This window comes from Pseudophryne corroboree, chromosome 2, assembly GCF_028390025.1.
Source record: "Pseudophryne corroboree isolate aPseCor3 chromosome 2, aPseCor3.hap2, whole genome shotgun sequence".
Taxonomy (NCBI): Eukaryota; Metazoa; Chordata; class Amphibia; order Anura; family Myobatrachidae; genus Pseudophryne; species Pseudophryne corroboree.
Window position 1 is genome coordinate 484,896,528 of NC_086445.1, and position 23,662 is coordinate 484,920,189.

General features: G+C 42.6%; 1 protein-coding gene across 8 annotated transcripts in view; it reads left to right on the forward strand.

Annotated features, from left to right (window-relative positions):
- The window catches only part of RPH3AL (rabphilin 3A like (without C2 domains)), a 645,411-nt gene that overhangs the window by 616,210 nt on the left and 5,539 nt on the right, over positions 1-23,662 (forward strand). For 6 of the 8 annotated variants that reach the window (XM_063953881.1, XM_063953878.1, XM_063953877.1 and 3 more), the window contains 2 exons: positions 6,418-6,471; positions 13,947-14,022. The exons of 1 other annotated variant lie outside the window; for it this stretch is intronic. In XM_063953881.1, coding sequence (XP_063809951.1) covers positions 6,418-6,471; positions 13,947-14,002 — 110 coding nt within the window. In that variant the 3' untranslated portion in view covers positions 14,003-14,022. Of the gene's footprint in view, positions 1-6,417; positions 6,472-13,946; positions 14,023-23,662 lie in introns of those variants that run through there. One more of the 8 variants, XM_063953883.1, reaches the window with a different exon arrangement.

Sequence of the window (23,662 nt, forward strand, 5' to 3'; positions counted from 1 at the left end):
TATATAGTGTGGTGAGATCTAACCACAATAACTGGTTTATACCAATTTTATGACAAATAATACTGTCTTAGGCAACTTCCCCTAAATAAAGGCCCCTTGCCAATATGGGCCTCCAAAGTTAATATAAAATGTTTTTTTTTAGGAGCGCTCTCATTCAATAGATATTCTTACTCAAGATATGAACAGAAGATGAACTGTGTTAACCTTATGTACAAATACACCCAATGTATAAAAACTTTTTTTTTTTTAATTAAAAATAGAATAAAATATTCAAAAATTAATTTTCCTAATCATTTTCTTAATACACCAAAAATATGTCAACAACTCAAGGGCTTGTAAGCCCAATTCACTTTCTGATAATGTAATAAAGTGTTTCAACCAACGCGTTTCATCTATGGTGACTTCTTCAGGGGTTTAGGTGTGAAAGAGATGTCTTAATAACAGCACGCTTATACAATATAAATAAATAGACCTTTACATATTGGATTAAAATGATTAGTTAATCCATTCTAGAGGTCATATACAATTCACAATGACCCCATACAAAAATAATTAAAATATATTCCATTATTTTTACATACTTATTAATTCAATAGTCTTTCCATACACTTATAAAGAACAGTTGGTTGATTAATGGTAGTCAGTTGAAAGATTCCACAATGAGTAATCCTTGATTTAATATTCTATATAAAAGAGTACTTACTAATTTTCAGGTAATTGAGTTTTCATATTTTGATGACGGGAATGATTTTCATTTTCAGATAACAGATTAGTAAAATACACCATATGTAAGAGCATACTATTGTGCCTAATTACAAAAACAAAAATAGCAATCTTAACTTTCTTTGTATGTGTGTATGTGTGTGTATATATAGAGGCAGAGAAAAACGCTAAGGCCCAAAAGTGACCTCATCATCAACCTTTCATCTCATGTCTTAACTGCAGATGAGTTGTCATTACTCAATAAGGGGTTAACCTTTGTACCAATAACTAGGTTTAACCGATTTGATTGGAAAGTAGATTCCTGGAAGCACCAGAGGAATATTAAACTTAAATAATTTTATGGGAAGACCACTGCAGTGGAAGAGGTTGCATCTAGCAAACATCCTATACGTCCTAAATCTATGTTTGAGCCGCAAACTCATAATGCAGCCATCAAGAGCTATGCTCGTATGTTGGAAGATGGTGTTGACCATGAAGCAGGCAAACTATCCGGAGTTTCTCCTAACTTATCAAAAGGGGAGTTTCAAGCGCTGCAAGATCTAAGCAAAAATAGATCTGTAGTTATAAGGGCTGCCGACAAGGGTGGAGCAATTGTATTACAGGATCTACCAGCATACAATGCAGAGGTTTACCGTCAATTAAACGATCAGGCTGTATATTGCAAGTTGGGCGCAGATCCAACGGTCAGGTTCAAACAAGAGATCGACATGATCCTGATGCAAGCCCATCAGAATGCCATCATAGACAAACAAACATTGAAGGCTTTGACGGTTGACTACCCTGTAACACCGCTCCTGTACACGCTGCCAAAAGTCCACAAAAATCGGGACGCCCCCCCAGGATGCCCCATCATCTCGGCCCGGGGATCCCTTTACAGTAATATCTCTAAGTATCTGGACAGTTTTCTTCAGCCTGTTATTCAAGCAGAACCAACGGTTCTTTCGGACACCACTCAGCTTCTACTACTACTACTACAGAATCTCACGCAACTTCCGGAAACATGCACACTTGCAAGCGTTGACGTAGTGAGTCTCTATACGAACATCCCTCATTTGGAGGGTATTGAGGCTGTGAGAACTCTACTGTCATGCAACTCCATCTACAAAGGGCCAGACGTGGAATTTTTTCTTGCTTTACTGGTGAAGACACTTACACGCAATTTCTTTTATTTTGATGGACACTTTTACCTACAGCGGCTCGGTTGCGCCATGGGGAGCAATGTAGCCCCGGCGTTTGCAAATGCCTACATGCTAAACGTAGAGAAGCGCTTATTTCTTCAAAATCCATCTTTTTCAGAGCGACTTCTTCTTTTCACACGTTACATTGACGATTTGCTATTTATTTGGGCAGGCACTCCAGAAGAATTCAAGGATTGGATGCAGACAATTAATCATCTGGATGCCAACATCAAATTCACGTTTGAATGTAGCACTGATGTTATTCACTACTTGGATGTACAGATTACAAGGCATGAGAACCATCTACAGACATCAGTGTATCATAAGCCTACGGACAAAAATACATTATTACATGCCAGGAGTTTCCATCCCATTGCGATGAAAAAGGGTTTACCCTTCTCGCAATTTCTCCGTGCCAGACGTATCATCAGTAATCAGGATGATTGCGAGTTAGAATTGAATGGTATGATTGGGAAATACCTAGAGAGAGGGTACTCGTTGAAGGATCTTGAGAGTGCTAAAAGAAAAGCTTTGGCACTTCCACATACACAGTGTTTACAGCGGAGAGAAAAACCCCCAGAAAAGGTGATACCGTTAATTACCACCTACAATACTGCAAGCACAGTAGTAAGGAGAAAGGTCAGAGAACTGTGGCCAATCATTAAGACTGATAGATCTTTACCATCCCTTAATCAATATAGGGTGCTGAATTGTCATCGGAGGGGACGTAATTTGAAAGATTGGTTGGTGCACAATGACACAACCACTGAGAAAATGGAACTTCGCTCTCACTTTCTAACGAAGAAACCTGGCTCATACAAATGTCTAGGTTGTACTACTTGCAGGTATCTGGAAGTAGGTCCAGTGTTATTACACCCACATTCAGGGAAGAAAATTCCCATCAAGCATGTTTTGACCTGCACGTCCAAATTTGTGATCTATATCATCAAATGTCCCTGCGGCCTTGCTTATGTTGGCAAGACCTCCTGTACTTTCAGGGAACGGGCAGCGCAACATAGATCAGCCATAAGGCAGGCCTTGGAAGGGAAGGAGATGGAACAGCCCGTTGCTAGACACTTTAGGGAGGCACGACATACGATGGCTGCCCTCCGATACAAGCTTATCGATCATGTTCCCCCGATGTCGAGAGGAGGTGATCGGAACAGGAAATTATTACAGTTGGAGGCACGCTGGATCTTCGAGCTCAATACTGTTGCCCCATTGGGACTGAATGAAAATCTTTCCCTCCTTTGTTTCTTATGACATGTGTGTCTAATTTAACCTGCATTGTTTTACGATCTGTCTGGCTTCAATGTACCCTTTCACTATGTGGGTTTGCCTTTCTGGATTAGATTCTTTTGAAACAAGTCCTTTCCTGTATGATCAGGTCCTTAGTCTTTAAACGACTGTGTACACAGGACTTGTTGTGGGCCAGTAATTAGTTTATAACATTTTGGCTCCATTCTGACAGTAGTGATTCCAGTTTTATGGAGAGCATATCTTTATATCCTTAAAGGCAATCATCTATGTATATTATATCCTGTACGTTGTGGTATGGCTCTATTACTATTTTTATAGCCACATAGAACTCTGCTCCATATTATCTGTTCTCTTTTGTCTGTCCCTCTTGGTGGTGGTATTAGGTGTGGGTTGATGCTTTTTCACGTTGATATCCCCTTTAGAGTGCTTTGGACTGATTGTAATGTCTCTCAGCCCTTCTTACTCTGTATGGGGAGAGATCCGCTGTACCAAGCGGTATTCTCACACGGGGTTGCCACGGGCTCCCTACTCCGGTAACCGGGCGCATTGTCGAGTTGTTTAGCATGCTGCTATGGTAACAGCCGCGCCCATGAGGCGTGGTCAGCACTGCCTGTGGAAATAGGACGTGATATGTTCAAATCCCGGGCCGTTGCCATGACTACTAATCCGCCCACACCCTACGTCATTGTAGGGGACGGCGCTCATGACGTCGGCGCCGGATGCCGGAAATAGGGGGAGCGTGGCGTGCTGTACACGCTGGTGCTATTTAAGGTATGTAACTTTGTATTTTTGTATCCTGACGAAAGGTGCTAATAAAGACACCTGAAACGTTGATTGAAATGAAGCTGGCTTGGTGAGCTGTTTATTTTTCCAAAACCATTGGAGTGCCGCCCTTTACGCTATTTTTGTTTGCTGGGCCCTGTAGTACCACGGGAAGGCACCCTGGTATTTACTTTCTGCTGTAGGAGTGCCGGTCGTATCCAGAGTTTTATATATATATATATATATATATATATACCCACACATTTAAATTATGTACTGAATAATAATAAACTTCGAAAACCGTTTTATCTAATTCCACTGACCACTGATGAATTTGAAAGTGCTTTAACCAGAGTTCATTACTCTCAAGGAATTTAAAATGACTGCTAAGAGTTTTAAATACTTTAAGTTTATTACCAAACAGGAAGTGACGTAACTTGTTCAGGGGTTTAAATAGATAGGGAGACTATCAATCACTCTGCATTTGGACTTCAGACCATACAGAGGTGATTGATTGTTGCTGGTAAGCATATTACTTATCCCCTCTATTCTATGTTGTATTAATCTGGACTAAAGAATTTATTGAAAATACTAATCTTTCAATAGGTCAATATATGATTAGATAACTACTGTATTAAGTTGAATACAATCCGGTAAAGTTATCAGTCATAAGCTATGTTGATAGTAAGTACATTTCTTGTCCCTCAATCTTTAAGTCTCTTTTATGTGATATATTCAAATTAACCATGAATAAAATAAATTATGAACATAATGTTTACTAATTAACCTATGTTGCAGGAGCCCCATAAAATTTAAATCACCTATTTTTTTAAATCCAATTGAGACCACTCCCTATATATACTTTTAGTAAGTACTTTAACAAGTTTATTACTATACAGTATATAATTTAAATATATAGATATATATATATATATATAGTCCAGAACTAAGAACCAGCACCTCCAATCAATGCAAAAAAAAAAAGGTTTTACTATCCACAGAATCCACAGATTTCATTTAAAAACAGATGCAAAAAAACGGAAACAGAATAAAGCATAATAGGAGCGAAAAAGTGCAAATGCCTGCATAGGGTGGCCAATGAAATTGTTACATGTCTCCAGTTTGTCATATTCAGGTTGACAGCCGTTTCGGTGCCATCGCAGCACTGAAACGGCTGTCGACCTGAATATGACATACATATCATTGGCGACCCTATGCAGGCATTTGCACTTTTTTGCGCCCAAATAATGCTTTATTATGTTTCCGGTTTTTTGCATCTGTTTTTAAATGGAATTTGTGGACTCTGTGGATATTGCTATTTTTTTTTTTTTTTTTTTAATTAGGCACAATAGTTTGCTCTTACGTATGGTGTAATTTACTAAACTCTCATCTGAGAATGAAAATCATTTCTGTCATCAAAATATGAAAACTCAATTACCTGAAAATTAGTAAGTACTCTTTTATATGAATTATTAAATCAAGGATTACTCATTGTGGAGTTTTTCAACTGACTACCATTCATCAACCAACTGTTCTTTATAAGTGTATGGAAAGACTATTGAATTAAAACGTGTGTAAAAATAATTAAATATATTTTAATTATGTTTGAATGGGGTCATTGTGAATTGTATATGACCTCTACAATGGATTAATTGATCGTTTTGATCCAATATGTAAATGTCTATTTTATTTTATATTGTATAAGCATGCTGTTATTAAGACATCTCTTTCACACCTTAAGACACCCCTGAAGAAGTCGCCATAGACGAAACATGTTGGTTGAAACACTTTATTACATTAACAGAAAGTGAATTGGGCTTACAAGCCCTTGAGTTGTTTACATATTTTTGATGTATTAAGAAAATGCTTCTGAAAATATTTTTTTTTATATTTTATTCTATTTTTAATAAAAAAAAAGTTTTTATACATTGGGTGTATTTGTACATAAGGTTATAACAGTTCTATTGCAAGAGAGCGCTCCTCAAAAAAAATTTTTTTTATGTGTATGTATATGTATATATATATATATATATATATATTGTACATACACAATATTTATATATCTGATATATCTTGCATTTGTAACATAGAAACAGGAAAAAGGTAGTTGTGCTGTAGCATAGAGCAATTTCAGACATTTGGCAGCAACTAATGAGCTGCATCTGACTGATTTCATAAGTGAACAGTAAAAGAGCTAAGTTAACGGATAGATAGATACATACATACATACATACATACATACACATACTATATATATATATATATATATATATATATATATATATATATTTATTTGAGGGGTTTATTTCCACTTTAATAAACATATTAAGTTAACCAATATACGTATGACAAGATATCTAGATGTGTTACAATTGTGGGCTTTGATGCTCTTCTCGGTGTTATGCAATTTACTGTCATTGGCTGAATTTCAGCATATGTATTTTATATTATACAATTTTAAGTTGCACATTAAATATTTATGTATTTCTGTCAGAGGAGAAGATGTCAAAGTTTCTGAAAAGAAGAAATGCTGCTCGTCACATAATGGGTAGTATATTTATATATACCCTATATTTGTGACTAACCCACTTCGTCTACTAGTATTTTGATAACATCCTGTTTTCTCTCGATGTCGAGGTTCCTACAGTATACTGTATCTATTTTGTTCCCAACTAATGAATTTGTTTCTATACAGTATATTGCTTTATTGACATACTGTATACTGACTAACTAACCGTTTTCTGTCATAGCTTCTTTGACTTGACTTTCCTAAAGGTCTAACCAATATCCATGCATGATGGTGTTGAGTTTGTTCAACTTGTTATCCATGTAGAATCATCATTCACATTATAAGCATGTATTTATATATTGCCAACATACTCTGTAGCACTTTACAATTGAGATATAGGCCCTCATTCAGTAAGGATCGTAATTTAGCAAAAATCGCAAACAAGCGATTTTTATAAACTGCGCATGCGCAGCGGCTGCTGTGCACGTGCGTGACTATAAACATTGCGGTCACATTCTTGAAGGATACGGCTGCAATGTGATTGACAGCGGTGGGCGGCAGGATGGCGGCGTTACGGTGTATTGTCGCAAAAACGGGGGTGGGTTTGGAGCATTTTCAGGGCTGCCGCATGAAATCACACTCACTGTGACCCAAAAAATGGTGGCAGATGCCTGTATACGCAGCCTAGTTGCATCTGCAGGGGGTCATTCTTAATTCCTGCCTCAGCGATGCGATCGCAGTTATTTGTTTTATCAGAATCTGCAACTCTTACTGAATAGGGTCCTTAATCCTTATACTTCTATGTTATATAAATAGAAGTTGCAATGTTAAAATCAATTTGCATGTCACTATATATATATATATATATATATATATATATTTATATAAAAATATATATATATAATCTTTATATATTTAGAATTCTTTATTTTAAATGGTCATCTAAAAAAACACAGAAAAAAGGGCAACAAGAGCCCTATACAGACCAAAATGTAATTATAGTAGTAAACAAAATGAAAATAAAAGTCAGGTGAATAATAAAGAAGAGAGGGGAGTACAGGGTGTCGGGGCAAACAGGGGAGCGGGTGGGGAAGGCCCACAAAACAATACCCAAAGTGAAAATACACAATGCGCATTGACAAATAGGTAAAACATAAACACCAGCAAAAGGGCTAGAGAGAGAGGAACGAAGAGTAAACAACATTTCTCCTACGTCCTAGAGGATGCTGGGGACTCCGTAAGGACCATGGGGGTATAGACGGGATCCGCAGGAGACATGGGCACACTATAAGACTTTGAATGGGTGTGAACTGGCTCCTCCCTCTATGCCCCTCCTCCAGACCTCAGTTAGACTTTATGCCCAAGAGAGACTGGACACACACTAGGGGAGCTCTACTGAGTTTCTCTAAAAGACTTTATGTTAGGTTTTTTATTTTCAGGGAGACCTGCTGGCTACAGGCTCCCTGCATCGAGGGACTGAGGGGAGAGAAGTCAGACCTACTTCTTCTTAGTTAAAGGCTCTGCTTCTTAGGCTACTGGACACCATTAGCTCCAGAGGGTTCGATCACTTGGTTCGCCTAGCTGCTTGTTCCCAGAGCCGCGCCGTCACCCCCCTCATCGAAGCCAGAAGAAAGAAGCCGGGTGAGTATTGGAAGAAAAGAAGACTTCAGTGATGGCAGAAGACTTCAGTAACGGAGGTAACCGCAGCGGTAGCGCTGCGCTCCATGCTCCCACACACCAACGGCACTCACAGGGTGCAGGGCGCTGGGGGGGGGAGCGCCCTGGGCAGCAAGTTACTGAGCTGGCAAGAGTGACATACTAGGTGCCCGGGCACCGTGTACGATACCCCTGCCAGTGTAACGCAGCGGTCACAATGCGCGCCATTGCTCCCACACACCAACGGCTTACGAGGGTGCAGGGCGCAGGGGGGGCGCCCTGGGCAGCGATATATATACAGGGTGTAAGTGCTGTATATGGACTCCCCCCATATTTTAGCGGGGCTTAAGCGCGCCGGGAAGGGGCGGAGCTTAGCCCTCACAACAGATTCAGTGCCATTTTCCTCCATGTCCCTGCCAAGCCTATGTATACAGTACAAACGAGGGGGGGGGGGGGCACAGTGTTTTAGTGCTATATGGAGAGAAATATAGCACTATTTTCAATAATGGGCGTATAATCATTGTTGTGGTGCATGTATCTCTGTTTTTCCTGTCAGATTACCCACTATAATTTTTAGTCGACATATGTCGACATGTGTGAGGGTTCTGTCACAAGCAGCTGTGGGGATCACTGTCGGCATCGCCGGCGCCTGTTGGTACTTGATTCGGAGATGCAGTATCAGCAGGTCGGTAGTTGTATGCTTGTAAAAGTAAACATGGTATGGGAGACACAGTCGTATGTGGGTGCCCTGTCGGCATCAACTGTAATTACTGGGTGAAAATGAACACGCTGTAACTGCCTTATACCTGTATATATTATAGGTATATGTGGGGGGAGTGTTATTGAAATTATATATGTATGCTTCCCTCAGACCCCTCGGAGTTCCAAGAATGTTATTTTTTGCCTGCTTACTATTCCCTGCTGTCAACGAATACTAGGTTTTCTGTCGACCATAACGTTCCTGGTAGATCCACAACTGGGGCATGTCAGTACATGGTCATACAAATTCAGAACACATTACTGTCACTAGGGACCTGACGGGTCCGGACAATCCACTTATATATATGTGATATATTGTGTATTACATTATGTATATTCATGAATGCTGAAGTAATAGTATTCCTTCTCATGTGCTGGTCACTCTGTTGATTAAGCTCTAGGTCGGCCGTGACGAGTTGGTCTCAGATCCTCTCAAGGAGTCCGAAAGTTTGTTCTTTTCCTGCTGCGGATAGAATACTGTGAAAATCAATTCCTGGTCGACACGGGGCTCTGTCACAAAGGATCGTACACAGGAAGCGAAGTGATTTTATTCTTTACTTTGGTGTTATTTGCATTACCTGCACATGGGGTGTGTTTGTATTCGGAAAGGCATCCGATAGAATTACCCTATAGAGAGAGGGGATGTGTCTTATGTTGATTCTTCTCTATAACATGGCGGCAGGTTGCCGTGCGACTGCAGAAGAAATGCTGAGGCTGAATCTGGGAGATACTGGAGTGTTTCCCTGGGACGGTGTACCGCTGTTGGGGAGGCCTCAGTTCTGTTCAGTCAATCTCGGCAGATACCACGGGTAAGTCTAACTTCGTGAGTTAGAGTCCCACACAACGGTTGGTGACGCATTCGGTTGTGGGATGCAGTCATTTTAACCGGTTTGATACCCTTCTTTTTTCCTTTTCGGTGCAGACTGTGGAAGGTGAAAAGGTAAGAGTTCTGCAGTCTTGTTAGGTTCGCAGAAGCGGGTGTTGTTTTCTGTTCTACCACATCCACCGCATGTGGGTCTATCTGGCTGGAGCCCACTCCGGTGGGAACTCATCTGCTATTCTTCAGTCAGTCCGGGAATGGACTTGGACCTGTGAGTTACTAATAGAATCCAAAGGGGGACATGCTGGAGGTTACAGATGATTCCCCTCACTGATTTTAGAATAGATCTTAGCGATTCCCCTCTGGAAGGGGAGATAGTTCGCGACGCCATTCCAAAGTTGCGTCAGGTTCAGGACATTGTCCTGCTGTCCCTATATAAAAAAAAAAAGAATCAAAGATTTCTACTTGCGAAGGGAACTCCAGCACGTAAAGGTGGAAAAGGGGTTAAATTAGTTTTTCTCCGCTTTTGGCTTACCTGGGTTGATATCCAGGATTGTCTTTGCCATTTCACCGGAGTGATGGCAGTATGATGGGTTTCTTTCAATAGTAAGAGCCACTGTTATTCTGTACTGAGACACTCTCCTGCTTAGGGCGAGGTCAAGAAACAAGTGGTGCAAATCGTTGTTTCTCTCTGACTGTTCTTCAACACAGGGAATGGCTGTTGTTCCCAACGACGCAGATGTCGGAGGTGGGTATCAGAGTAGATACTGAACTATTGAGGTTCTGTGCTTTCCTGTGGTAAGAGATCTGAGGATCCAGAGTCGGATCAGATTTGCAGTGACAATCCATCAATATGTTCCGTTGATGAAGAAGATGGTGCGGCCTAAGAGGCTTTTCTGTGATCAGGTCAAATGCCAGAGTGGTTTTCACGGGGCCAGTTGGAATTGTGGTCCGGGTCTCACCTGCACATGCGCCAGAATATAATCCTAATGGCCAGGATATCGCTCCTGTGGTGTCTGCTCAGTTCTCACCTCCTAGAGGGAAGAAGGTTCGAATCCAGGATGAGATCCTGGTGTCCGTGCATGCAGATCTCCGAGACTGGGGAGCAGTCCTTGCAAGGGAGGTATTTCTAGAAGAAAAGGTCAAGCTTTCTTGAATAAAGAGCTATTTTCAATGAACATATGCTTTGTGATCTGCTGTGTTAATTCTGTCGGACGACTTGACAGCTGTGGTTGTAAGTATGCCGCTAGGGCGGAACATGGAGTAAAGCGGCAATGGCAGATGCCGTAAAAGTTTTCCGCTGGGTGAGAGGACTGGTAACTGCTATAGTAGCAGTCTTCGGTCCGGATGTGAACGACAGAGAAATAGATTCCTCTGCAGATGCAATCTCCATCCGGGAGATATACAGTCGTCATCGAGAAGTTTCACTGAAGCGACAGGTCTTTGAGGCGTGCCTCAATTCGACATACTGATGTCTCGCATCACGAGAGATCTCAGGGATATTGTTCCAGGTCAAGGGACACTCACGCTATAGCAGTGGACGTCCTCGGGACACCTTGGGTGTTTTCAGTCGGTCTATGTGTCCCCTCCGTTTTCACTCTTCTGAAGGTGATAAAAGTAAGACGAACAAAGGTTCAGGCGATCCTCATTGTTCCGGTTTGAACATGGAAGGCTTGGTATCCAGTTCTTCAAGATTTACTCATAGCGGATCCCTGGCCTCTTCCTCTACGTGAGGAACGGTTACAGCAAGCTCCGGGCATGTATCAAGACTTACCGCGGCTGCGTTTGGCGGCGTGGCGGTTGAACGCCATATCCTAGCCAGAAAGGGTGTTTCCAGTGAAGTCATTTCCACTTTTCTTCAGGCTAGAACAGAAGTAACGGCAAAGCCTTACCACCGTGTTTGGAGAAAATATGTGTCTTGGTGTGAATCCAAGAAGGCTACTACGGAAGACTTTCAGTTGGGTCGTGTTTCTCCATTCTTTGCAAGCAGGTGTGGGTGCGGGCCTAAAGTTAGGCTCCATTCAAGAGCGGTTTTGGCCTTATAAATTTTCTTTCAAGAAAGAATTGGCGACCTGTCCGGAAGTTCGGACCTTCGTGGAAGGAGCACTGCACATCCAACCTCCATTTGTGCCCCCATTGGCACCGTTGGACCTTGATGTGGTGTTGAGTTTTCTTGTGTCACAATGATTGGAACCTTCCTGAAAGGTTGTGTTAAATTTTCTCTCTTGGAGAGTGGTCATGCTTTTGGCTTTGGCATCCGCAAGGCGTGTGTCGGAAGTGGCGGCTGGGTCTCACAAGAGCCCCTGTTTGATCTTCCAGGTGGATAGAGCGAAATTGAGAACTCAGATAATAGTTCTGCCAACAGTGGTTTAGGTGTTTAGCAGAAACCAGCCTATTTGATGCCTGTGGTTATTTGAGCTGATTCAAGGTCTCTCGATGTAGTCAGAGTTTTGAATATTTATGTTGCCAATTTGGCTTAAATTGCGGAGATAGAGGCTCTGTTTGTCCGGTATGCTCCCAGCGTGATTGGGGCGCCTGCATCTCTGTGGTCGGTTACACGCTAGATCTGTGATCTGATTCGGCGGGCACGTTCTACGGCTGGATTGGCGTTACCGAATTCGGTGGTGACCCATTCTACATGGAAAGTGGGTTTTCTTGGGCGGATGCCCGAGGAGTCTCGGCGATTCATCTTTGCCGAGCGGATACTTGGTCGGGTTCAAACACTTTTGCTAAGCTCTACAGGTTTGATACCCTGGCTGATGGGGTCCTCATGTTGCTCAATCGGTGCTGCAGAGTCGTCCGCACTCTCCCGCCCGGTCTGGAGCTTTGGTATAAACCCCATGGTCCTTACGGAGTCCCCAGCATCCTCTAGGACGTAGGAGAAAATAGGATTTTAATACTTACCGGTAAATCCTTTTCTCTTAGTCCGTAGAGGATTCTGGGCGCCCGTCCCAGTGCATACTGTATCTGCAGTTATTGGTTATGGTTACACTCTTGTGGTGTTTCTTTTCTGTCAGGCTGTTGCTGATGTTGTGCATGCCATGGCATGCGGTGTCTTATTATTGGTTGTGTTGACACACTGGTTGTGTTACATATTCTCTCAGCATGTGGCTGTGTATTTTTCATGCCGTTGGCTGGTATTCTATTGAATGCCACGTTCTGCGGTATATTCGTGGTGTGAGCTGGTATGACACTCACCATGTTTAAACAATAAATTATTTCCTCGAAATGTCCGTCTCCCTGGGCACAGTTTTCTAACTGAGGTCTGGAGTAGGGGCATAGAGGGAGGAGCCAGTTCACACCCATTCAAAGTCTTATAGTGTGCCCATGTCTCCTGTGGTCTATACCCCCATAATCCTTACGGAGTCCCCAGCATCCTCTACGGACTAAGAGAAAAGGATTTACCGGTAGGTATTAAAATCCTATTTTCCTGCCCATCGGTCCATGTATAAGGGTAAAACTCAAGAGGTGGCGAACGTTGGTCTACGTTCCGCAACAGTCACAGTATATTTTTAAAGAAATATAGTGAGTGTGTCTGTTAAATTATAACAAGTGTTGGCAATTACAGACACAAGTGTGTGCCTTAGATAGAGCTGTTCCTAATTCAGTGACCTACTGTATGCTATAATGTTTTCCACTATTGCATTGCTTTTTTGACACCTGTTCTATTTCTGGAGTTGGGAATGAAGTAAAGGGTCCTAATACAAATTATTTATTTTAAAATGAACTTGCTCTTTCTCTCTATTTACATTGGATATATGCATGGGATGAGTAAATCTTTGTTCTCTGGGTCTCTGTCATTTCTTCCAATAGCTTAAAGTCATTCAAGGATTTTTGCGTTTTATAATGTAAAGAGGCAGCCCATTACATATTGTATGCTCATAGACTGAAAAGTAAATTGGCTGCTGTAAATGAGATCCATGCTGTGACTCCAGCCAATTCCTACTGTCACCCTTATCAGAGCTGTACTTTTCCTGAAAGTGCATGGGGCTTGTTTTGTTATTGTTTTTACCTAGATTGATCAGAGGAATGGATGGCTGTATGAGCAATTGTGCAGATTGCCGGTGTTTACCATATAATGATTCGCTAATCTTTACAGACTGAACATGTAAACATGCAGCTGGCAGTTGCCATGTTTTCGTTGTGGTAGCATGTTTAAAGGGGGTAGGAGGGTGGGGGTCTGGACTGCACACCCTAATAATAACATCTTTATCCTTCTCAAAATTAAAAACTGCATCTCCAGATTCTCTTATTACTTCATTTGCTGCTATGTCCACAGCCGCCAGCCAACGTGTAAGAGATTTTTCACCACAACAGCTAAGCAACATGAAGTGAGTGCTGTCTGCCTTGTGAGGTAGAGATTAACCACTTAACTGATGATTTTTTTCACAAAAAGCGCTCCGAAATTGTCATTTTTTTTTAATGAGTGAATTAGGTGAAGAACATGAATTTAACTTTATCCAAAATGATTTTAGTTAAAATAAAAATAAAAATATTGAATGAATTTTCTGAAACATCGGAACATCGGTCGGGAATCTGGTAACATTGGAACATCGGCAACCATCGCAGCGTTTACTTTTTACCCCGAAGACAGCTGCCAGGTACACTGGGGGTGGCTTGGGGAGGTCAGTTTACCCTTTTCCAGTGACTGCCATTGTCTGCAGCCACTGGGTGGGGGGTCCTGCTGTGATGACCGATCAGCAGTGATCGGCAGCAGGGCAAACAATGGGGGAGAAGCAGCAGAGGGAAGTTTCCTTTCCCTGTCGCTGCTAACACTGTTTATCTGACTGGTCGCATCCTGCGCTTCCAGGTCAGATAAAACACTTGCTGGTGTGGTCCCATCTGATGTGACCATGCCAGGCATGTGGTTAAGGGGTCTATTCATGAAAAGGGTGGTGAAAAGGACCATTGGAGAAGTTGACCAGGACAACCAATCAGTTTTGAAGGAAACCTTTGTCAAGTACATTTTATAAAATGTAAGGGAGATGCTGATTGGCACTGTGAGAGCTGGAGGAGACAGAGAGATCAAAGTTAACTCAGGAGATACCTGCAGTACCTCTTGTATCCCTTGCATTAGGCCATATGTAAAAAGAAACAAAACTGTCATCAATCATGTAAAACTGTTGTAGTTACTGAGCCACACTACTGGCTTTATTTTTTTAGTTGTTCTTTTGGGTGGCTCTGATGTGAAAGCAGAAAACTGCTGAATGAGACTTGGAGCCATTATGAATGTTCTTCAGCTGCCATGTAGTTTTTTCTTATTATAATTACCTAGTAAACAATTTTTGATGCAGGCAGGGATGGACTGTGGACTCCGTCTGACCCTGGCATACGTGCGCACATGAAAGGGGGCGCGCAGACACTGCAAATGGGGACGTGTCATGAGTCAGGGGGCGTGGACTCGTGGCACGCCCCCATATTGCCTAGCAACAGGACACGTCTGGTGGCGGCAGCGGAGGAAAAACCAGAGAGCCGGGAGCTGCGCTGAGCGCAGCCTTCCCGGCTCTCTATGAACCGGACTGGACCACCAGCCCAGTTATACAAATTGTATCCACAGGATATCCCACTTGAAATTGTGAAAGCCCCTGTGCATGCAAAAGGGTGTCAGTATATGCCGAAAAAATGGAGATTCCTAGTTATAAACTAACAGATACTGCTGCTCCCAGTCATAAGGATAATTGAATTCCTTATATAGTTAACCAGAAAAAGACACTTTACAAGGGATAAATCCCCTGCAAAAAACCAGGAGCGCTGTACCCGTCAATTATCCCAATCAGTGATCATATATCACGACATACATTTAATTTGATAAAATTTAAACAATTTTATTGTATACATATAGATATAAAGAATGCTGCAGCATGTATTAAAAATGTTAATAACACATATTCCACACACAATTCAGTTCCCTGAAGGCTTAGTATTATTCCTTTATAAATACAATTCAAATTAACATCAGTCCACTGAAAATGTCCAATTCTGCATATATACAATTCCCAATGAATTTTGTGGGACTTATTTACTTGATTCCCACATATATGGCTGATTCCAAACTTAAATGGATTATATATCTAGAGGCTTGTTGGTTGAACTTTACATTTCTAAAAAAAAGTTCCAGATCACTCAGAGTGCTGAGTTATATGTGTGCACACACATATAAAAGAAGAAAATATATAAATAGTTGGTGATTATCACATATCATTAATATCACTTCACCTCCAAGGTATTATAGTGCTTTATGTTATTAATCAGGCTCCTGCTCCATTAGACTCTCCCCAACCTTGCAAAGCTTCAAACGGGCATTGAAAACCCACCTATTTATCAAAACGTACCCCTCCAATGCATAACCTAGTCCTTAGGCTGCTCCTCCATCCCCCTGCCCCATGCCTTGGACATCTCTGCTTTGCTCGCATACCACCATCAGGCTTCCTCCTGCTTGCTTGCACCTCATGTCATCTGTCTGTTGCCCCTCCCCACTAGATTGTTAGCTCTTCAGAGCAGGGCCCTCTTTCCTCTTGTCAAAGCCCTCTTCTTGACACATTTCACTCAGCGACCATCTTTACCTGCTTTTTCTCCTGCTGGTAAAGGCTCATCTCTATCTATGGCCGCCAGCCCCAAGTAGTACAATGATTACTCCTTCGCTACTTACATCTAAGCTGTATTATGTTTTGAGAATTGTGTTGCTCTTTGTTACCTGCACACCATTTTTGTTATTTATTTACTGTTATGCTAAGTTTTGTCTCCCTGTACTGTCCTTTGTACGGCGCTGCGAAACACTTGTGGCGCCCTATAAATTAAATGTAATAATAATAATAATAGTATACCTATAATGCAGGTAGAGTGGAGTTCCTTCTAGTATCCTGATGTATTGTCTCAGTGTTCAGGCTCCCTCTGCTGGTGTTTGCCCGTATTGCACATACACTGGACGGATCTTATCCACAGCACAATACCAGTCAAGAATGTGATCGTCTTTCACACGGTCCCTAGAAAACACGTTTTTCCGCCTTAACACTCCCTCAGCGGCTTCCTCAGTTCATATGACCGTGTTACACCAGCACTCTGAGTTTCAATTTCCCGCGCGGTTTTGCGCATGCGCACTGACTTGTGCGCTTCAAGCCTCATTTTGGATTCCTCCCTTATATCTCCTACAGCGTCCATTTTGACGATTATGACCAAGCCTCGTTTTCACAAACAAATACAGGCCTCTTCCTGGATATCAGCAGCCATCTTTGTCTGCCCTCGGCGGACATAATAATCAGTTCTCAGAATAGTTTAACAGCCATCTTTGTCCGCCCTCGGCGGCCTTCTTTGTACACCCTTGGCGGACATACTGATGTTATACTTTATAAAAAAAAGAGCCTCACATAATGTTACTAGAATCCATATTGTAACTACAGCGCCACACACACACATCTTAATCATAATCAAAAGCAGTTATACCCCTGCAATTAGGAAAATGTAAATCCACCAACACTTGGCCCAAACTCGACATATATGGCCTTTATATAATTCTTATACCTATTTACCTCCATATATGGGTGTGTAGCGCCATATATCAAAACACAGTAATCAAAAAAAGTTTCATTTAAAAAGTGATACAGATATTTAAAAAGTATATACACATAATATATATATGCATATAGAATTTGCATATACATACAAATATGCATATACATGATTTCACATCCTAAAACTATATGCATATACCATCCCACCAATAAAAATTATATATTCCAATACATAACTTTAATTTCCAATGTTTCCGCTGCACAGGGAAACAAATTCATAAGTTCCTTCACAGCACTTCACAGCATTACTAATCCTTAAAAATTATTTAGCTTCACTGTATCATTCAAACCATATGGGATCAGGGTCTTAAAACTAAAAATCCAGAATGCCTCCTTCCTACACAATCGTTTGAACCTATCTCCCCCCCCTATTGGTCTCTGCAACTTGTTCAATTGCAGTGATCCTAATATTTGTAATTTTTCCTTTTTCACACTCCCGAATATGACGATACAGGTAAGTATTCCCCAACTTCTTTTCTATACTCCGTTTATGCTCCATAAACCTAACATGGAGTGCCCTAGTGGTACGCCCCACGTATTGCAGCCCACAACCACACTGTAAGATGTAAACTACGAATGTGGACTTGCAATTCAAGAAACACTTTATCCTATATACCTCCCCGGATACAGAGGAAACAATCTGTAAAGTTTTTCTATTGTTCGTATGAACACAAGTAGCACATCCCATCCGTCCGCACCTATGAAATCCTACAGGTAATGTAGGTAGCCAGGTCTGAATCATCTTACCCCCTTCCTGTAATTGCTTATTCTTTTTTCATTTATCAAAAAAACTAGGTGCCAATGTAATTTTTAAATTATCTGATTTTCTAAAAATAACCTGTTCACTCAATCTCACACTGGTATTCAAGGTTTCATCTAATTTTAATATGGAAGAATTCTGTTTGATTATTTTCTTAATTTCGTACGCACTCGTATTGTATTTAGTTACAAACGTCAAAGTCCTATCATTCCCTATTTCTTTTTTCTTTTTTTCTCTCAACCGAGTATTGTCCAATAAACTATCTCGTTCAGTATCCTCCACTTCTCTAATAGCTTGATCCAATATACGTTTAGGATATTCTTGTACCAAAAAGGACCCGTATATGGATTAAATTTGTTTCCTCAATGGAACAGTTCCTCTTTATACGAAGAAATTTACCTTTTGGTATATTATCTCTCCACCTTTGAAGGTGGCTACTCTTATGGTGAAGATATCTGCTTTGATCTACTTCTTTCACATACGTTTCTGTTATTATTTTATCATCCACTACATTTAATGCTATGTCCAGAAAATTCATCTGAGTTCGATGGAAGTGTCCAGTGAATTTTAAACCAAAATCATTACAATTTAAACTATTCACAAAAAGTTCTGCTGATTCCATACTACCTTCCCAAATGAAAAATAAGTCATCACTGAAACGTCCGTAGAGGACCAGGCTTGCCCTGAGACCACCGCCCCAAATGTGCCGCTCCTCAAAGCGACCCATAAGGAGGTTGGCAAAACTCGGGGCAAACCTGGTCCCCATTGCGGTCCCCTTTACTTGTAAATAATACTGACGATCAAATAGAAAATAATTGTGCTCTAATATAAATCTGATCCCTTCAATGACCAACCACCTCAATTCACTGGTCATATTGGGGTCCTCCACAAGATAGAACTCTGTTGCATGCTTTATATCTATATGTATACAATAAAATTGTTTACATTTTATAAAATTAAATGTATGTCGTGATATATGATCACTGATTGGGATAATTGACGGGTACAGAGAACCTGGTTTTTTGCAGGGGGTTTATCCCTTGTAAAGTGTCTTTTTCTGGACCACCAGCCCATCGGCCCTTCTGGCATTTGCCAGAAGTGCCACATGGGCAGTCCGGCCCTGGATGCAAGGTATGTTTAATTTGGAAATATGATTGCAGGCCAGTCGTAGTCGGACATAATAATCTTTCTGAATATCTAGAAAACTAATTATGGTGTAATAAGATTTCATTTTTTTAGCTGAAAATTACAGTTTTTAAAAAGACAAAACTAGGTTGGTGTTGCTTTTTTAATAAAATACTGCTTTAAATATAGGTTTAAAAAAAACCTATAGGTTAAAATGAAAATGCATTCAAAAGTATTTAAATGAATCCTTTTTTGTATTTCAAGTATGGTTTTACTACCTAACCATTTTTTCTAGGTACTAAGCTAATAAAATAACAAAGGGGAGAGTGTGGTAAAATGAGCCAGTGGGTAAATTGACCCACTGACTTTATCTAGGCAACTGTATACTTTGTTGTCATGTAACCATAAATTCATGAAGAATATGTCCTTTCTAGCTGGCTGTGATGGGGAGGAGAACATGGTAAAGAGGTACAGTAAGGATGTTGGGGGGTTTTCAGCAAGAAATAGTTTTTCTCTATCGTCCTAGTGGATGCTGGGGTTCCTGAAAGGACCATGGGGAATAGCGGCTCCGCAGGAGACAGGGCACAAAAAGTAAAGCTTTTTCCGATCAGGTGGTGTGCACTGGCTCCTCCCCCTATGACCCTCCTCCAGACTCCAGTTAGATTTTTGTGCCCGGCCGAGAAGGGTGCAATCTAGGTGGCTCTCCTAAAGAGCTGCTTAGAAAAAGTTTAGCTAGGTTTTTTATTTTACAGTGATTCCTGCTGGCAACAGGATCACTGCAGCGAGGGACTGAGGGGAGAAGGAGTCAACTCACCTGCGTGCAGGATGGATTGGCTTCTTTGCTACTGGACATCAAGCTCCAGAGGGACGATCACAGGTACAGCCTGGATGGTCACCGGAGCCACGCCGCCGGCCCCCTTGCAGATGCTGAAGACAGAAGAGGTCCAGAATCGGCGGCTGAAGACTCCTGCAGTCTTCAAAAGGTAGCGCACAGCACTGCAGCTGTGCGCCATTTTCCTCTCAGCACACTTCACACGGCAGTCACTGAGGGTGCAGGGCGCTGGGAGGGGGGCGCCCTGGGAGGCAAAATGATTACCTATAAAGGCTAAAAATACCTCACATATAGCCCTAGAGGCTATATGGAGATATTTAACCCCTGCCTAATTTTTCTAAATAGCGGGAGACGAGCCCGCCAGAAAAGGGGCGGGGCCTATCTCCTCAGCACACGGCGCCATTTCCTCTCACAGCTCCGCTGGTCAGGACGGCTCCCAAGTCTCTCCCCTGCACTGCACTACAGAAACAGGGTAAAACAGAGAGGGGGGGGCACATTTATGGCGATATTTTGATATAACAAAGCAGCTATAAGGGAGCACTTAGTATAAGGCTATCCCTGATATATATATAGCGCTTTTGGTGTGTGCTGGCAAACTCTCCCTCTGTCTCCCCAAAGGGCTAGTGGGTCCTGTCTTCGTTAGGAGCATTCCCTGTGTGTCTGCTGTGTGTCGGTACGTGTGTGTCGACATGTATGAGGACGATATTGGTGTGGAGGCGGAGCAATTGCCAAATATGAGGATGTCACCCCCTAGGGAGTCGACACCGGAATGGATGCCTTTATTTATGGAACTACGGGATAGTGTCAACACGCTAAAGCAGTCGTTTGACGACATGAGGCGGCCGGACAATCAATTAGTGCCTGTCCAGGCGACTCAAACACCGTCAGGGGCTGTGAAACGCCTTTTGCCTCAGTCGGTCGACACAGACCCAGACACAGGCGATGACTCCAGTGGTGACGGTGACGAATCAACCGTATTTTCCAGTAGGGCCACACGTTATATGATTTTGGCAATGAAGGAGGCGTTACATTTAGCTGATACTACAGGTACCACTAAACAGGGTATTATGTGGGGTATGAAAAAACTACCTATAGTTTTTCCTGAATCAGAAGAATTAAATGACGTGTGTAATGAAGCGTGGGTTGCCCCTGATAAAAAGCTGATAATTTCAAAGAAATTATTGGCATTATACCCTTTCCCGCCAGAGGTTAGGGAGCGCTGGGAAACACCTCCTAGGGTGGACAAGGCGCTAACACGCTTATCGAAACAAGTGGCGTTACCCTCTCCTGAGACGGCCGCACTTAAAGATCCATCAGATAGGAGGATGGAAAATATCCAAAAAAGTATATACACACATGCAGGTGTTATACTACGACCAGCTGTAGCGACTGCCTGGATGGGCAGTGCTGGGGTAGTTTGGTCAGAGTCCCTGATTGAAAATATTGATACCCTGGACAGGGACAATATTTTACTGTCGTTAGAACAAATAAAGGATGCATTTCTTTATATGCGTGATGCACAGAGGGATATCTGCACACTGGCATCACGGGTAAGTGCTATGTCCATTTCGGCCAGAAGAGCTTTATGGACGCGACAGTGGACAGGCGATGCGGATTCAAAACGGCATATGGAAGTTTTGCCGTATAAAGGGGAGGAGTTATTTGGAGTCGGTCTATCAGATTTGGTGGCCACGGCTACAGCCGGGAAATCCACCTTTCTACCTCAAGTCACTCCCCCACAGAAAAAGGCACCGACTTTTCAACCGCAGCCCTTTCGTTCCTTTAAAAATAAGAGAGCAAAGGGCTATTCATATCTGCCACGAGGCAAAGGTCGAGGGAAGAGACAGCAACACGCAGCTCCTTCCCAGGAACAGAAGCCCTCCCCGGCTTCTACAAAAGCCTCAGCATGACGCTGGGGCTTCTCAAGCGGACTCGGGGACGGTGGGCGGTCGTCTCAAAAATTACAGCGCGCAGTGGGCTCACTCGCAGGTAGATCCCTGGATCCTGCAGATAATATCTCAAGGGTACAGGTTGGAATTAGAGACGGATCCACCTCGCCGTTTCCTGAAGTCTGCTTTACCAACGTCCCCCTCCGAAAGGGAGACGGTTTTGGAAGCCATTCACAAGCTGTACTCTCAGCAGGTGATAGTCAAGGTACCTCTTCTACAACAAGGGAAGGGGTATTATTCCACTCTTTTTGTGGTACCGAAGCCGGATGGCTCGGTAAGGCCTATTCTAAATCTGAAGTCCTTGAACCTGTACATAAAGAAGTTCAAGTTCAAAATGGAGTCACTCAGAGCAGTGATAGCGAACCTGGAAGAGGGGGACTTTATGGTATCCTTGGACATCAAGGATGCGTATCTCCACGTTCCAATTTACCCCTCACACCAGGGGTACCTCAGGTTCGTTGTACAAAACTGTCACTATCAGTTTCAGACGCTGCCGTTCGGATTGTCCACGGCACCTCGGATCTTTACAAAGGTAATGGCCGAGATGATGATTCTTCTTCGAAGAAAAGGCGTATTAATTATCCCATACTTGGACGATCTCCTAATAAGGGCGAGGTCCAGAGAACAGCTGGAGATGGGATTAGCACTGTCTCAAGAAGTGCTAAAACAGCACGGGTGGATTCTGAATATTCCAAAATCCCAGTTAATGCCGACAACTCGTCTGCTGTTCCTAGGGATGATTCTGGACACGGTTCAGAAAAAGGTTTTTCTCCCGGAGGAAAAAGCCAAGGAGTTATCCGAGCTTGTCAGGAACCTCCTAAAACCAGGAAAGGTGTCTGTACATCAATGCACAAGAGTCCTGGGAAAAATGGTGGCTTCTTACGAAGCAATTCCATTCGGCAGATTCCACGCAAGAATTTTCCAAAGGGATCTGTTGGACAAATGGTCAGGGTCGCATCTTCAGATGCACCTACGGATAACCCTGTCTCCAAGGACAAGGGTGTCTCTTCTGTGGTGGTTGCAGAGTCCTCATCTATTGGAGGGCCGCAGATTCGGCATACAGGATTGGATCCTGGTGACCACGGACGCCAGCCTGAGAGGCTGGGGAGCAGTCACACAAGGAAGAAACTTCCAGGGAGTATGGACGAGCCTGGAAACGTCTCTTCACATAAACATTCTGGAACTAAGAGCAATATACAATGCTCTAAGCCAGGCAGAACCTCTGCTTCAGGGAAAACTGGTGTTGATCCAGTCGGACAACATCACGGCAGTCGCCCATGTGAACAGACAGGGCGGCACAAGAAGCAGGAGTGCAATGGCAGAAGCTGCAAGGATTCTTCGCTGGGCAGAGAATCATGTGATAGCACTGTCAGCAGTGTTCATCCCGGGAGTGGACAACTGGGAAGCAGACTTCCTCAGCAGACACGATCTTCACCCGGGAGAGTGGGGACTTCATCCAGAAGTCTTCCACATGCTGGTAACCCGTTGGGAAAGACCAATGGTGGACATGATGGCGTCTCGCCTCAACAAAAAACTGGACAGGTATTGCGCCAGGTCAAGAGATCCGCAGGCAATAGCTGTGGACGCGCTGGTAACGCCTTGGGTGTACCAGTCGGTGTATGCGTTTCCTCCTCTGCCTCTCATACCAAAAGTATTGAGAATTATACGGCAAAGAGGCGTAAGAACGATACTAGTGGTTCCGGATTGGCCAAGAAGGACTTGGTACCCGGAACTTCAAGAGATGATCACGGAAGATCCGTG